General features: G+C 38.3%; 1 protein-coding gene across 1 annotated transcript in view; it reads right to left on the bottom strand.

Annotated features, from left to right (window-relative positions):
- AMFR (autocrine motility factor receptor) overlaps window positions 1–16,009 on the bottom strand; it is a 37,661-nt gene extending 21,652 nt beyond the window's left edge. The window contains exons 1-4 of the mRNA XM_031458414.2: window positions 15,628–16,009; window positions 7,573–7,665; window positions 3,128–3,292; window positions 1,613–1,765 (exon numbers count right to left, since the gene is read on the bottom strand). Coding sequence (XP_031314274.2) covers window positions 1,613–1,765; window positions 3,128–3,292; window positions 7,573–7,665; window positions 15,628–15,894 — 678 coding nt within the window. The 5' untranslated portion in view covers window positions 15,895–16,009. The remainder of the gene's footprint in view (window positions 1–1,612; window positions 1,766–3,127; window positions 3,293–7,572; window positions 7,666–15,627) is intronic.
- Window positions 16,010–17,684: the final 1,675 nt, after the last annotated feature.

Here is a 17,684-nt window from a genome sequence, read left to right as displayed (position 1 = left end):
TATGATGAAAGAAATAAAAAATAAGTCCCTCGTGGTATTTTTGTATTATAGAAATTGACGTTAAGAAAAATTTCCTCTTAATTTTGCAGAATAGAACTGTTATATTCTTTATGTTTGAGATCAGGAAACTCCCATTTACAATGGAAAATATTTAAATAGAAGAGAAACACTATAAATGTAAAAATATGACAGTTCAAAATATTGAATCTGTAACACGATAAATTACCTTTTAAAACATTACTGAGCTAAAATAAAAATACGTACTAACCCAACAGGCCTAATTTAAATGTCTTTATTTTTAAATATATGTTTTTCAAAGTTTGGCCTAATAGTAATTAAAAGGTAGAGAACCAAAAAAGGAAAACACAGTATGAAATGGTGACTTATAATAAAATACATCTAAAGCAAACTAATATAAGCCAGAGTAAACAAATTTTAAGCAGATTTTTTTCTCAAGAAGAAATACATTGTGTATCTTTCATATATAGAAACTATTCAACTAGGATTGTAAATAATTTTACTAAGGACTTAAATGTTCTTTTCTAATTTTACTTACACTACTATATTATACTCTGAAATGAATACTATTAAGTGCAAAATAAATTTTAACCCTATTCTAACAAATTCCCAATTAGTAATTCCATTAGTGTTTTGATATTAACCATCTATTGATATTGATATTAGATATCTATTATTTTTATTTTTTTCATTAATAACAGCAATTATGGGCAAAATAAAAGTATTTTGACTCAGGAAAAAAGCAAATATAGCCACTGAATATAAAGGATATATAACAATTTTGATTTCTACTGAAAAGAAATTAGTACTTTCAAAAAGGTTGTTAAAAGTAAAATTCAAAATATACATGAATCTCTCAAATTATTCTTTCAAAATAATGAACATAGTTTACATATTTATTATATTACTCTGTAAACTCTTAATTTATGCCCTATATAAAAAATACCAATTATAGAGTATGTCCTTATAGACCAACACAAATCACTGGTTACAGTATCTTCCTACTTGGAAGCCACAGGATTAGGATTGTGCTACTTCTGCCACCTCAGACCTTTAAGCAGTTCACTTCATCCTCTATGCCTGTGTCCCCAATCATAAAGATGAATAATAAAATTAACCAATACATGTAAGGTATTTAGAACAATCCCCAGCATATAGTAAGCACTATATAAATGTTGACAAAAATAATTAGTTGACCCTGGGGCAATGCAGGGGGTAATCTGAGTATAAACTATAGTCAGCCCTCCACATCCAGTTCCTCCGCACCCGTGGATTCAACCAACCAGGGACTGTGTAGTACTGCGGTATTTACTATTGAAAAACATCCACGTATAAGTGGACCCACACGGTTTAAACCTGCATTGTTCGAGGATCAACTGTATTTTTTATTAGGTTGTAGCAAGGATTACATGAAACTACACACACAAAAGCATTCAGTACCAATGCCCAATACAAAACAGAAGACTGCTTATTAAATGAAAGACCAGATACCCATCAGTCACTTCATGGTGAAAATAATCTGTCAATAATCCTCTAGCTTCCTTGAAAATATACAGGAATACAATCAGAGCAAGAACTTGTGTCTGCATCTTACCTCTGCAGCCATGAAAGCCAACGTGTGCATCCCATGGGTGTAGCCTGTGACACAACAGACAACCGCTAACCCACAGCAGGAAAGCAGCATGGCAATCAATAGAGACAGAACTCGACCGTGGCTACTCATCGGTGTGGTGGGGGAAAAAGAGAGCTGAAATGTGCAAAACAGAAGAAGGAAACTCATTCTTCTGTGCAGTAGTGTTAAACTTCACTGAGAAACTCAAGGTTAACCTTGGTGTCTTAGGTCTGTGCTTAGCTGCGTGGCCAAATGCAAAGCACAGAAAAGTGTCCCATTATCAGATGGTTAAAATTCTCCAACTAACAGAAATATGAGCTGATATTTTGAGATCGTTACCATTTAATTTATGGAATATAACAATATACGTTATATTTTCATCTCAAATTTTCAAGGATCCTCCTACCAGTGAGATTATAAGCCTCTAGAAACAATTTGCCAAAGGTATGTAACTTTGTCTTCTAGCATTCAACAGGACACGGGACAGCACCACATTCTCTTGTGTTCTCAATCTTGCTCTAGCCCTACTACCCAAAAGTCACTTGAGAGGACATTCCTAGCCTGTTCACGGCCAGTACAAATGAAATATAATCCAGGTGCAGATTTACTACTATCATAATGCTATGTTAATAGTATACAAAGAGAGGCAACACCTTGGGAAACGAGGCCTGGAGTTTCAACTCCCAAGCATGAAAGTGTAGATACCAAATCAGTTACAAAGGTTAGAAGCTCCTGTTCCTGACTGCAATGGGGGATGAGCTGTGAAACAGCTCAAGGCTTTGAGCCTAAGATTAGCTTTGCACAGAGGAGCAAGGACCACCTGGTGTGAGGTCCATAAGGATTGGGTAAAGAAGGGGGAAAACAGAGCTGCGGAGTGGGTTTAACTCAGGGTAGGACTGTATGTAGGTGCCTGTTTACCTGGGATCCATTAGATTAGTTTGGGGGCACTAACGAGTGAAGATTCACCTGCACAGCTCTGATCCCAAGCCAAGGGGCAGATCTTGTACCCAGATAGAAAAAGATTCAGCTCTCCAGAGACCAAGGAAGACAAGACACGCTACTTCAGTCCTTGTCCAGGGATAGAAACAATGTAAACTAGTCAGAAAGAAGGGCTCCAAATATTAGATTAAGAATGGGGAAAATGGAAGGAGATTACAACAGAAAATATCTGGAAAAGACCAGCTTTTTTTCAATTTATATAATAAGGTTTCCTTGCACTGTGATCAAATTAGTTTGTATTGGTTCAGTGACCCCACAGGGTCTGCAATGCAATACTATTGGAGCAGGGAGGAAGCCTCCCTAAGAGACACTGACCCTGCCTTCCTTTGATCCTGCTGCTGGAGAAAGTTTCTCAAGAAATAAGCAGTAGGGACCCAATCCAAGAGATTTCCCCTGGAGGGCTATCCTGCCCATGCGTGTTATGGCTCATTCATATTACACAGTTCAGACCTGGCAAATATGTGACCAAGTAGGAAACGAGGTTGGCTAAAAACTCACATATTCAAACCGGTCCTTGCAGAGCTGAACCATCAGATGCAGAAATACCAGTCCAGCAAACCAGAGGCACCACATGACCACTTCTTCCACTGTCTGGACATTCAGCACACCAAAAATGAAAATGAACTTGTAGAAAATAAAATTCCAAAACTTGTCTTTGAGGTGCTAAAAAGAAAAATATTTATAAAGGTGAGTACCATTACACCTAACTGATTTAAAAGAGTACCATTATAACTAACTCATAACAAAAGCTGGCTTCTATGGAGAAAATATTCTCTACTTCCTAACACTTGTCCACAAGAAAATAGAAGACAAAGAAAAAAATGAGCCCTCTGAAAAATAAAAGACCCCAGAAAGTAACCTATAGACTCTGCAACTTGTTTTTTGTTTTTTGTTTTTTTAGGGTAAGTGGTAACTAGGTTTATTTATTTACTTATTTTTTAAGTGGAGGTACTAGGGATCGAACCCAGGACCTTGTGCATGCTAAGCAGGCACTCTACCACTGAGCTATCTCCTCCCCCTCTGGTCACTCTAGATTGAATTCTTCAGTCAGTTATGAAATTTTAGCCACTAAAAGGGGGAATTATATTAGTTTAGTACCTTATGTATTAATTAATAATACATATATTTCCAACACACACAAAAATGGTGACAGCTACAAGTATCATTTCTAATACTTGTGTTCTCTGGATTCCTAAAACAAGCAAAAGATTAGATATTCTTTTTTTAACATCCTTCAGATTAAAATATGACTATGCTCATTTGACAGCCAAAACCAATAATATATGAAAAAGTACAAAGAAAATAAAAATGATGCCTTGACATTTTTATGCATTTTTCTTCCTAAGTGTAAAACATTAATTTTTTATTATTTTATTGAAGTATAGTTGACTTACAATGGTGTGTTAGTTTCAAGTGTACAGCAAAGTGATTCAGTTATACATTTATATATATATTCTTTTTCAGATAATTTTCCACTATAGGTTGTTATCAAATATTGAATATAGTTCCATATACTATACAGTAGGTCCTTGCTGTTTATCTATTTTATATGTAGTAGTGTATACATGTTAATGCCAAACCCCTAATTTATCCCTCCCCCCTTTCCCCCCACTGGCTACTGTAAGTTTGTTTTCTATGTCTGTGAGTCTATTTCTGGTTTGTAAATAAGTTCATTTGTACCATATTTTTAGATTCCACATATAAGTGATATATTTGTCTTTCTGTTTAACTTCATGCTGAGCAATATTCCATCATTTACCACATCTTTATCCATTCATCTGTCGATGAACATGTAGGTTGCCTCCATGTCTTGGCTATTGTAAACAGTGCTGCTATGAACATTGGGGTTTATGTATCTTTATGATAGTTTTCTCTGGATATATGCCCAGGAATGGGATTGCTGGATCATATGGTAAGTTTATTTTTAGTTTTTTAAGGAACCTCCACACTGTGCTCCATAGTGGCTGCACCAATTTACATTCCCACCAACGGTGTAGGAAGGCTCCTTTTTGTCCGTACCCTCTCCAGCATTTATTATTTGTAGACTTTATAATGATGGCTATTTTGGCTAGTGTGAAGTGATACCTTATTGTAGCTTTGATTTGCATTTCTCTAATAATTAATGATACTGAGCATCTTTTCATGTGCCTGTTGGCCATCTATTTGGAGAAACGTCTATTTAGGTCTCCTGACCATTTTTTTTGATTAGGTTGTTTATTTTTTTGATATCAAGTTTCATGAGCTATTTATATATTTTAGAAATTAATCCCTTGTTGGTCACATCTTTTGCAAATATTTTCTCCCATTCTGTAGGCTGTCTTTTCGTTTTGTTTATAGTTTCCTTTGCTATGAAAAAAGCTTTTAAGTTTAATTAGGTCCCATTTATTTATTTTTGCTTTTATTTCCATCACTCTAGGAGACGGATCCCAAAAAATACTGCTGTGATTCATGTCGAAGAGTTTTCTGCCTATGTTTTCCTCTAGTAGTTTTAGAGTATCTGGTCTTACATTTAGTTCTTTAATCCATTTTGAGTTTACTTTTGTATATGGTGTTAAAGAATGTTCTAATTTCAGTCTTTTACATGTAGCTGTCCAGTGTTCCCAGCACCACTTATTGAAGAGATTGTCTTTTCTCTGCTGTATATTCTTGTCTCCTTTGTTATTGATTAATTGACTGCTAGTGCGTGGGTTTATTTCTGGGTTTTCTATCTTGTTCCATTGATCTGTGTCTGTTTTTATTCCAGGAGTATACTGTTTTGATTACTGTAGCTCTGTAGTATAGTATAGGGAGCATGATTCTTCCAGTTCTGTTCTTTCTCAGGATTATTTTGGCTATTCGGGGTCTTTTGTGTTTCCATACAAAAAAATTTTTGGTTCCAGTTCTGTGAAAAATGCCATTGGTAACTTGGTAGGGATTGCACTGAACCTATATATTGTTATATATATTATTATATGTTATATGTTATTTTATATATATATAACAATTTTTGTACACTGTTTTATTTCACTTACATTGTGAGAACCTTATCAATATGAATGAATAATCTCTGAATATATTATTTCAGTGGTTACAAATGGACACTGAAATGTTTTTAATTTTTCACTGTGCATAAAATGTCACAATGAGTATCTTTGCACAGGTTTCAGTTTTTTCAGCATTATGGAACCCAAGGTTACAAATGTTGTTATGGTTCCCAACAAGTAACATCCACCTGATTTCAAAAGAAGTGATATAAATGTATACTCCCACAAGCAACACTTAAGTATATCTGCTTTCCTGTACTCTTTCCTATACTGAGTATGTCCAATTTTTAAAATCTTTACTATCCTGAAAAAATGGACAATGAGGGGCATCTAGCCAACAGATATTAAAACATACCCTCACGCCATCTGTGGGAGTGGTGGGAATCAAGTACAGAGGACAAGGATGAAAACATGGTTCCTAAGTATACTTTTATATATAATACCTAACCATGTAAATGTTTCACAAATTCAAAAACTTAAAATAGAAAAAAAAAGCAAAATTGAATAAAAACAGAAATAAGTGAACCTAAATGTAGAAATAAATGAACCTACATTTGGAACAAATTGATAAGATGACCACTTAAAGAATTATTTGGAGAAATGTTACACATTGTACTTTGACTTTACACTTTGTTCAAAGAATAAAAAGAACTAGGAATCCTTGGTGAATGTCTGTTTCCAGATCTGGGGTGGGAAAGCATGAGGTGAACATAGAACTTTCTGTGCCCTGATTGTGAACCTTTACTCCACCATCTATTTGCCATATAGCTTTGGGCAGGTCACTTAACATCCCCGTGCTCTGGTTTCCCATCCGTAAGATGGGTCTTATAACAACAGCATCTCACAGAATAGTTGGAGGAACAAGTAAGTGAATATATGTACAGTGCTTAGATAAGTGCCACAGTAGGTATTAAGTGCATAAAAAAATTTCCTTGTTCTAAATTTCCACTCAACAGTTTAATATTTGTCCCATTTTAGGTATTAAATGTCTCTGCCTCTAGACATTCTAGACACTTTATTTCTTGAACTTTGAGAACCCACAAAGCAAACTCGTATTGATTCTGTAGGGTTCTAACTCAAAATGGTGCTTTAAATGCTACTGGATGACACTGGTCAAAAACGGTCATCACAGAACATGAAAGACGTGATCTATACTGAAAAAACTGAAAGTAGAGTTGAGTAGCAACTGTGCCAATTATGATTACCTCCAGGTATATTTAAAAATCTCTGTAATACTCCCAAGGTTATGTTTTCTATACATTTTCAACTGATATTTAACATTTTTAGAAAAAGGAAGCAGTATGTATGAGAGTAATGTTCAAGTATCAGACCCTCTCACTTGAACACTGCTTGTAGAAATGGGGAATCTTAATTTACATTTCCAGAGGGAAAAACTAAAATCTCTCAGTAAATTCCTTTGGGAAAAAAATCCATATTCTAAGAGTGATATATATGATTATTTAAACTAAAACAAACCTGAGCTTGTTTAAAAATTACCTCATAGACGTCATGGGAAAGAGCTATGAAGAAAAATATTGGGACAACCTGGCTATGTTGACTATGGACTATGGATCACATAAAGTATTTTATCAATGCTAAATTTCCTGATTTTGATCATTGTGCTGTGGCTACTTAAGAAAATGTCCTTGCTTTTAGGAAATACATACTGAAGTATTTGAGGGTACAGGGGTATGATATCCACAATTTACTCTCAAACAGATCAGAAAAAATACATACATATAAATAAAAGGTACATATTAGATCAAATGGGACAAAATGTTAACAATTCTGAATCTGGATAAAGGCTACACAAAAGTCCTTCAAAGTATTCATGCAACCTTTCTGTAAGTTTGAAATTATACCAAATATAATTTTTTTTTTAATCTGGTCACAAGAATTCATCTTTGCTATTGGACTTACCTGTCTTTCACTCACTCGAAGAGGGCCAAACACAATACATTGGATTAGCTTAGCCACCAACATCAAAACACAGCAAGCAGTATTTACTAGAACCTGTACACAAATCAAAGAAAAGAAATTAATTTCCTCTTGTTGAAAAATAAAAGCAGCTCTTAAAATTTTTATATTAGGAATTCAGCCATCATTTCTACTGATTGAGCCTTTCTAGTTTTCTACCAGTATAAGACAAGTAATATTTGAAGGTACACACTTTTATGGGTGGCAGAGGTAGGGATGAGGAGTGGGGAGGAGAGGCACCAGCTTATTGGCTAATTCACAGAGCCCTGTCCCAACATGTACCCTCCAGCAGGCCACCTTCCCCTGAGTCTTAATTCAACTGTTTGTAACCTTGGTACTGCATGTATAAAACTGTGTGCACCTTATAAAACCATAGGTATCTCCAAGATACATCATTTCCTACATTACAGTTTTGATAGTTTAGAAGAAAATTTTTCAGAAAAATGAAGTTACCATGAACAGTAAAATCCAGAACCCAAACATCCTGCCCTGCCCTGTCAAATAAATAGGAGACATGTAAAGGAGGGTGGATAGTCACAAAGAAGTCACAAGACCGTGAAGATTTCAGAATCCATATAATAAGAATACATACATATAATTAATTGCAATGGGACAATCTGCAAACTGAAAGATATTTATGGTTAGTGTTGGCCTTAAAGGTTCTGGGGCATTAGAGGGGAGTGGAATTAAGAAAACAGGAAGAAAATTGACAGGAGGGGCTGAGAACTAAAAGGCAACCATGAGACACCAATATAAAACTAAGGCCTTCTTCACCAGTAAGCAGGAAACTTTCTCTTTCTTAGTAACTAAGAGATGGATCTCCTTACACCTACACAACAAATCTAAAGCTTACAAAATGAAAACATGGGCTGCCCCTGACTTAGGCTAGTGTGGCACATCACATTACAATGCTCAGATGATTTTTAAAACCGCACAACCAGAAAAAGCCAAAAGAACCCTGATAAAGATAGTAAAGATGACTATTAAGAGCAAATGAAAATGAACAGCAACCCAACATAGAGCCTGCTTCAATCTCTGATTCACTAAGTTTATAGGAAGGTGGCCATATTCTTCTTCCCAGGTCATTCTTACCTCTGCTTTTAAAAGAATCAAATGATATTTCAAAAATAAGTAAATCTAGATAAACAAGTTTGTACTGTATAGCACAGGGAACTATATTCAATAGCTTGTAGTAACTTATGGTGAAAACTATGAAAACGAATATACGTATGTTCCTATATGACTGAAGTATTGTGCTGTACACCGGAAATTGACACAACATTGTAAACTGACTATACTTCAATAAAAATGTGTTAAAAATAATTAATAACTTAAAAATAAAAATAAGTAAATAGAGGAAGGTGACAGATGAGATTAATATAAGAAAACAAGGTCCCCAAGAACTCTTCAAGGTCCCCTTAGTACTACATACCATCCAGCCCTTTGGTATTCCTGATACATTATACATAATGGCAATTCATCACAAAAGATTAAATTATGTTTAGTTACATTCTGCCTGTCTCATGGGGCAGGGGAAGTATATGATATATTTTTAAAGAACTGAAACAAAAATTGTTCTGCTGAAAAATGAAACTGTTCTGATAATTAAATCATTCAAATAACCAGAAAAAAACCCAAATTAGTTATCCAAAACATCCCACTTCCCTAACTTATGACTCCCTGTGGAATAGCCCTAATGAAAACATTCCAGCAAACAGCATAGAATACTAAATTTTAAGGAGATGAAAAGATGTTTAAAAGGCTCATCTTCATTCTGCTCTAAACCAGTTAATGGGAACCCCAGTAATGCTAATTAAGAAAAAATATAATGAGATAAAATCACACCCCAACTCCTCATGCCACATCCCCCAGCTGAACAGGATTTTTAAAATCAGCCAAACATCCACCAGCCTAATTTAGTTTTAAAATTCTTCCTGTTTTTGCAGGTAGGCATATGAAATAAAGAAATAAATTCAACACATTTAGCACCTAACTTGTTCAAAGCATGTGGGAGGTTAAGAGAAATGAGGGCAATCTGGACCCTGCACTCAAAGAGCTTTCAGAAGCTACAGGACACAGCTCTTGGTAAGCATCTAATAGACCAAGTTGGTTGCTGTGAGAACAACAAAGGAGAAATCAAATTTAGGGCCACTTAATCATTTCTCTGCCCTAAGGAACAGTCTCTTGCATCTTGGGTTACAAAGTAAGAAACAAAGTATTATTTCTCAGTTAAAAAATTTTTTTTAACTTTTTCTAAGTTCAAAAATGAGGTATAAAGGGGGAGGGGGTGGGAAGGGACAAACTGGGAGTTCAAAATTTGTAGATACTGACAGATATATAGAATAGATCAACAAGATTATACTGTAATATACACAAGATCTTGTGGTAGCTTATGGTGAAAAAGAATGTGACAATGAATATATGTATGTTCATGTATAACTGAAAAATTGTGTTCTACACTGGAAATTGACACAACATTGTAAACTGACTATAACTCAATAAAATTTAAAAAAATGAAGTATAATAATTTTGTACCTTTGATTGACCAAAAAAAATGAAAGTCCCTCATAATCCCATCACCGGTAGATAACCATTTCCTATTTTAATTTAAACAGATTTAAAAATTAGCAAGGCTAAGAAGGAAAAGGCTTGAGAAAGTAAACTGATATTAGAAAGGGATTTTATGTTAAAATACAGAGATAACCTTTCGTGAACTTTACATGAAAGCAAAGCTACAGAGGATTGGAAGCAACTAAAAATTATTTTAGGATTACAAAGTGTTTTTAAAAGCAACTCAATTATTAGTAACTATTCTTTGTCTATTTTTAGAAATATGTCTTAATTTCACAAATAATTGTCATTACAATAAAGATATGATAAATTCTCAATTTTAAAATTAACAAAGGCTTGAAAAATTGCAAATAATGGAAAGAAAAATAATTGTAGCATTCCTCATTTAAAAGCAAATCCCAAATTAGATCCCACTAGGTCACCAGCGACAGTCTTACAGAAACAACACTTCAGTCCATATTTAAAGCCACAGAACGGGGACAAAACTTCTCACCTCTAATAATCAAAATGAGGCTTACCTCCAGCAAGCCTAGTCTGAACTTCATCCTTGTAGACCACAGTAAAAGTACTAACCTCATTTTATTTGCTGTATACAGTAAATTAATGTTTCCTTGTGGGCAGAATCCAAACTTAAATATAACTAAATCTAAGTATAAGGGGTTCACCGAAGCACTGTTTATAATGGCAGAAAAATGGAAAACAAATGTCCAACAGGGAGACTAGTTCAATAAACCGTAAAGCAGCCATTCAATGGAATACAATGAAGCCAGGAAAACTAACTCAGCAGTTCTACATTTCCTAGTGTTATACAGAACCTGCAAGATAACTTGTTCACTGAAAAAAAAGCAAAGTGTAGAAATGTGATTACAATGCTAACTTCTGTGTGGAAAAATCTAGATGTTTGTATCACGTGTAGATGTGAACTATGTCAAAGACCTGATCAATCTGGATATTTCTTAGTCTTCTACTTAACACCAGCACTAATTACAAGAAACTGGTAATGGCCACTTCTGGGGGAGGGAAGGGGTAGCAAGGAGGGAGGTTTACTTTTCACTGCATATCACTTGTGTACCTTTTGACTTTTGTACCATAGAACACGCATTATTTTTTTAACAAAATTTTTAAAGTTTGGAATCTATTAAACTAACCCGACCAATTCTGAAGTTTCACATTATTTTTCTTATTCTATGATGGGAGATGGATAAGTAACAAACCCAAACTGGATAGCCTAAGTCTCAAGTTAACCCGTTTCAATACACAGTATTTCTACTATACTAAAATGCTTAAGAAAAGTTCTTCATATCTATAGCAGTGTAAAAAGAACTTTAAATAATTTTTTAAACCTCACCAAATGCCTTTATTTATTTATTTTTTCACTAGTTGACACAAAATAGAAACAAGTTTTGCTTGTCCCTGAGCAGCCTTAACAAAACAGGTCAGGTAGTAGTGACCAAAGGAACCCCTACTTAATCAGGCTTAAAGTAATTCCCTTTACTCTGAGGCCCTATGAGAAAACTCTCCTCTCTGTTCTACTGTTCTACTCTAGAAAACAGAAACTAAGTTATAAGATAGCTTGGCCTGAGGGGAAGAGAATGATAACAAACAGCTTAGCCACATTTATCACTGTGTAACCCTGGAAGTATTTTTGATCCTATAAAATGCTGGCCACCAATGGGGTATTATTTATGACCTTGTGATAAAATGTGCTTAACTACCAGGAACTGTATCAAGGATATGATCAACGTGGATAATATTTAGTCTCCTACTTAACACCAGCACTAACTATACCTCCCCACACCATTTATTAGTCTCCTCCTTTTAAGGACAATTGGAATGATACTTTCCTGCAGGCTCCCAGTGACAAGTATAAAATGCTAATAATGCAAAGATGCATATTCCCCTTTATTACATTGATGACTGCGTTCCTCTTTCCACACCATTAGGGAAATAAGTGAGATTGTGTATACAAAGCACACAGCACACACCTAGCAAGCAATCAAATGGCAGTCGCCTTCCCCCTCACTCCGAAGATTTTTCCTATATTTTTAAGTTGTTTATCTAGGCTTATATCCTATTATTTACAAGTTTAGTCTCTTTCTTCAGCTGTCCTAACATTTCTGGAGCTAACATTTTTCTCTAATCTTCTTTGGAATACTCATCTCAGAAAGGCCCAAACCCAGTATGTTACTTTCAGTCCTCAAGTTGTATAATTAAGTGAAGACGGACTCTTTTAAAGCAGAAGTCAGAAACTTTCTCCCTAATGGGCTATCAGATAGTAAATATTTTAGGCTCCGGTAGGCCACATGCTCCCTATCACATGCTCTTCCTTTTAAAAAAATCTTTAAAAATGTAAAAACCATTATTAGCTGATAGGCCAAATAGGCCAGCACGGTTTGCCTATCCCTGCTCTCAATGGTCAGTATACTTTTACTCATTTTCGTTTTTGGTGACTTTTTCCCTTGACATTTCTATTTAAACTATTTTATTTGCATATAATTAAGTCAGAACCTTAAGACCTGTTTCATATTTCTTCATTGTACCATGTCCTGCTCTTACGATTTTAAAAGCAAATCTGTTAAAAAAAAAAAAAAGGAGAAAGTAATGAAACTAATGAGTAAGAATAAAGAAGTTGAAAAACCACAAACACCTAAACAATTCAAAACAATGACAGAATGGATCAAAAGGTACTTTAATGGAAATGACATCTGAACAATGTACATACAATAAGCCCAGAAATGAATAACAAAACAAAACCTAATCTGGAATGAAACCTTAGAATGAAAATTCTAGAAAGACATAAAGAAATAAGTGATCATGTCAAAACCTGGGTATCTGCTAGCGTAAGAACCCTGGGAGCCTCCCCTCAAACCTGTTCTCGAAGTCTGTGCCAGAGGGCCAGTTGGGGAGATCTCCTTGAAGGGGACTAGTCTTAGGTCACCACATCTCCTGGTTTCTTCCCATTCTACCTAAAGTCATCTTCCCCACTGCTGCTATAGGTTGTCCCTGAAAAAATATCATCTCATCATGACAGCCCCTCCTCTCCTCCACTCCCACTTAAACCCTAAGAACCATGAAATAATGTCCATACTCCCTAGCAGCCCAGGCAAGGTTTACATAATCTGACCTTCACCCCATACCCCATCCTCTTCCTAATCAGTTTCTCAACCATTAACATGCCTAAAATCACCTAGGACATTAATAAAAATGAATGTATCATATTAATATCTATATTAATCTAAACTGTGGTCTGCAAAGGTAAGTTTTAGAGATTTCAAAATGCCAAATAATAGCTATCAGGATTTGCAAAATGACAGAAAGATCAGTTTTTCTTTTGTTTGGTTTTAAAAAAATTGAGTATTTAAAAAAATCTGAGTATCTCTGGGCAGAGCACAAAAAGGATCCATTTTGACAAAGGCCCCACCATATATTCACTTAATAATGCTATCTGTCAGGCCTCAGAGGAAACCTTTTGAGACTGCAACTCCTACTTGGCTACTAAAGCAGAGATTTTAGTAATGAGTGATGAGGAAAATGCACACATGGAGAGTTTGAGGAAACAAGGAAGGCCACGATGAAAGTGAAAAACCAAAGAGGAAAGATGGAAGAAAAACAGCATGGAGATCAATTGAGAAAGGAAAAAATCATCAACAGATAGGAAGAAACTGTAAACTTGCACAAGGCAAGACCTGATGAAAAAGCTGGGAAGAAAAGGAAATTTTCTTAAAAGTAATAATTTTCATAGAAAAATCAACAGGCTTTATGCAATGTTTTATGAAAAGGTGTTAACTTGGAATTTGAACATGAGTTTTGTAAAAAGAAACTCTGGGGGGGAAATTATTACACAATACTAGTAGTTGTTATATAAATATAAATACTATAGTGGTTCCTTCTCAAAGGCTTATTTATGTCTTATATTTAAAATATACATATATCAAAGACTACATGATAATCTCAATATTTGGCAAAAGCACTCTCCACATAAATTGTTTACCTGCCAACTGAAATGCAAAAATAGATTTTTAAGTCTGGGTTTAATAGAAATGAAACAAGAAAGATAGGTTGAATTCTTTCCCTTCTCCCTTCTTCAGTACTGAAGGTTCAGCTTTACACAGCAGTGGAGAAATGAAACTTCACTTTTCACTGCCTTCTACTAATCTCTTCATCAGAAGGACCAAGAGACTTAATCCACAGCTACAGAGTTCATAAATCCCACTGCTTCCTGATGAAGCACAGAGGGATTAATTATAACAAATGAGTTGTATATCATTCTGTATACTTGGAATATTAATCTCAGTCATTTACAGGCGGTTCCCAACCCGAAAAGGGAACTTACAGGAGGAAATAAGACTCAAGACCCAAAACACAACAGCAAATTCAATGGACAGACTTCAGTCCTGGAGCAAACTCTTTCTGATCCCTGTGAAATTTCTATGAGGCACTCAAAGCCACGGGTGGAAGCGAATTTCTTTAGCTAAAATATTATTGATCTGCCCATCTGAAATTATCTAACACGTGAAACCAGCATCTATGCCTTGTAAATGCTGCTTATTTGCACTGGCGACAAACTGAAAACCTTGTCTTTAAACGGATCACTAGAAGGAGAAATTCTGAGTTAAAATGAAGAGCCATCTCTCCACTCCGAATATTTTGCTGCCTTCAGACATCAAACGAAACCGTCATGAACCGTCAGGTAAAAACAGCAAAAAAGGAAGCACAGTTTGTATTTGTGTTTGTTTTACCCAGAGAGAACAATCACATACTAAAAGGCAAAAAAAAACAAAAAAAAAAGTTGTGGGAGACGGCCTCTCTCCAAACTAGAACCCAGATGCCTAAAATTCTCCTATGCTCAACATCTAAACTGTTTCTGCCCTCTCTTCGTTAGAAACCCGCTAACAACATTTCCGTACTTCACCAAGTCCGAAAAGCCTTTCAACTTGCCTCCACAATTTAGTAAAACAGCCAGGGTAACGGCCTCGCTGGTCCTAGCCTCCCAGGTGAACCTGCTCTTTCAGGTCTTCTAGTTTTCTTCCCGGTGGTCCCTCAGGGACCCCAGCTTTGCTCCCCATCTTTTAGTTCTACTCCCCCCACCACCACCCCAGCCCCTAACCCTACCCCCGGCGCCCGCGTCACCTTGCGCGCCGTGCCCCCCTAACCTGGTCCCCACGTCCCTTTCTCAAGCCCTCAAAGTCGACCCTCCCCTTGGGCCGCCCCTCCTCACAACCCCACCCGCCGCCCCTCAGCCCCACGCCCGGTCCTTCGGCGGCGGGCTCGCGGGCGGGGCCCCGCCCCACCACCGGCCTCGCCTTCGGGGGTCCCGAGGGGAGGGGACCCCGACCCCAGCCACGCCCCCCACAGATAATGGGTGACATGGCGCCCCCCTCCCCCCACGTCCCGCTCCTCCTCGGCTGGCCGGGCAGCGTCGCTCACCCACACGAACAGGCTGTCCGAGAGCAGGTACTGGGCCACGTCGCGGGCCCGGGGTCCCCCGGCGCTGGGCCGGACCAGCGCGGCCGGGTCTGGCTGCACCGGGGCCGTTACCGGCTCCGCCTCGGCGGGCCCTGGCCCGGGCCCTGCCTCGGGCTGGCTGAGAGCGCGGTAAGCGCTGACGATGGTGCCGAGGAGGGCCAGGCCGCTGAGGCCCGTGTAAGTGCGGAGGCTGGGCCACGGGAAGCGCTCGAGGAAGAGCAGCGGCATGGCGGCAGCGGCGGCCTCCAGCCCCCAGGCCTCCCCGCGCTGCGGCCGGGCCCCGGCTGCCTCGCGAACGGCGCCCACGGGCTCTGGCGTCGCTGCTGCCACCGCCGCCGCCGCACCGGGCCAGGCCGGGCCGCTCCTGGCCGCTCCTGGCCGCTCGCGCCGCTCCGCCCCGCGGCGCTCCCGCTGCTGCCCCTGCCGGCGCGGAAGAGCCTCGGCGGGCTCGGGGCGGGCCGCCGCCCCCAGTAGGGTGCGGGCGGGACGGGGGCGGGGGCGCGGACTCCGTCCCCCGCCCCCAGAGGTCGCGCTGCCGCCTGGCCGGCGAAGGCCCCGGCTGCAGGCCCTGGGGCCCAGTACCCAGCATTATGCTCCGCCGACACCCCAGCTCGGCCGGGCCCTCGGACGCACAGGGCACCCGCCCGGGGCCGAGCCCAAGCGTCACTCAGGCCCGGCGGCGCTGGGCGCTGACGGGCGGTAGAGCCCTGGCTGTGTGGCCCGTCCGCGGGATGCGGGGACCCCGGCCACTGGGCGTCCAATCACTTGTCCCTTGTTTCCTTAACCTACCTTAAGCAGGTTACCCTGGAGCCCTGCTGTGGGCCTAGAAGCTTCCCAGGTGGCTGAAAGAGGAGATGGTGTTTATTGAACAGTAGAGGCCCTGACTCAAAAAATATTCATTAGTGGTCTTAAATTCCTCACAAATAAAGTTGTCTTAAGTTTCTGCTGTTTATTAGTAACCAACAGCAGAGTCTAAAATGAACCTGATTTAGCAGGAAATAAAATGTGTTCCCTCATACACCAGGTAGGAGTGTATTTTGGAAGTCAGCTCCTCAAAAAGTTTAAACCTAACAGTGACCATTTGACCTAGCAGTTCCACTCCTAGGTATATACCCAAGAGAAATGAAAATGTACCTCTACAAAAGACGTGCACACAGTTGTGGATAGCAACATTTTTCTTAACGGCCAAAAGTAACAACCCTGATGTCCATCAAGTGATGAATAAAAAAATAAGGGCTATCCCTACAATGGAATAGTATTCAGCTGTGAAAGTGAATGAAGTACTGATACACGCTGCAACACAAACAAAACTTGAAAACATGCTAAGTGAAAGCAGCCACACATTTAGCCACATAGTGTGATTCCATTTACATGAAATGTCCAGAATAGGCAAATACACATAACACAGAAAGTAGATTAACTGTTGCTTAGGGATAGGGAGGGGAGGGAACTGAGGCAAAAAAGCTGAACATTGATTTCTTTTTGAAATGATGAAAATGTTCTAAAATTGTGGTGGTTGTGGCACAACTCTGAATATACTAAAAATCAATTAAATATATACTTTAAATGAATGGTGAAATACATGAGTTATAGCCCAACAAGGTTGTCACACACACACCAAAACAAGTGCTACCAAAAAAAGTGTTGCCTTGGGGGTTTTATTCCTCATTGTATCCCCCTGGCCTGTAATACTGCCAAGTGATACTCTGGTGTTCAATAAAGATTTGTTGAATCATATAAATTTTCAAAAGAAAAAGACTAAATTATCTTCGAGGTGTTTTATGCCTAATATTCTAATCCTAACTCTATTAATTAGAAAACAAATGATGGCTCAGCTCAAGGTTATTACTACACTGTAATTTTTAGAAAAATCCTATTAAAGTGCCTGTGATGAAACACAAGTTTGGCTTTTAGTGGAACGGAAGATGAGCATTTATACACACACACTTTTTTTATATGAGGTCTATATGATTAGACTTTCGGTTCCCTTTTGTTCTCTGGTTGCAGCCATTTGATTA

Source organism: Camelus dromedarius, chromosome 9, assembly GCF_036321535.1.
Source record: "Camelus dromedarius isolate mCamDro1 chromosome 9, mCamDro1.pat, whole genome shotgun sequence".
NCBI classification, from domain to species: Eukaryota; Metazoa; Chordata; class Mammalia; order Artiodactyla; family Camelidae; genus Camelus; species Camelus dromedarius.
This window is presented reverse-complemented; position numbering and strand designations above follow the sequence as displayed.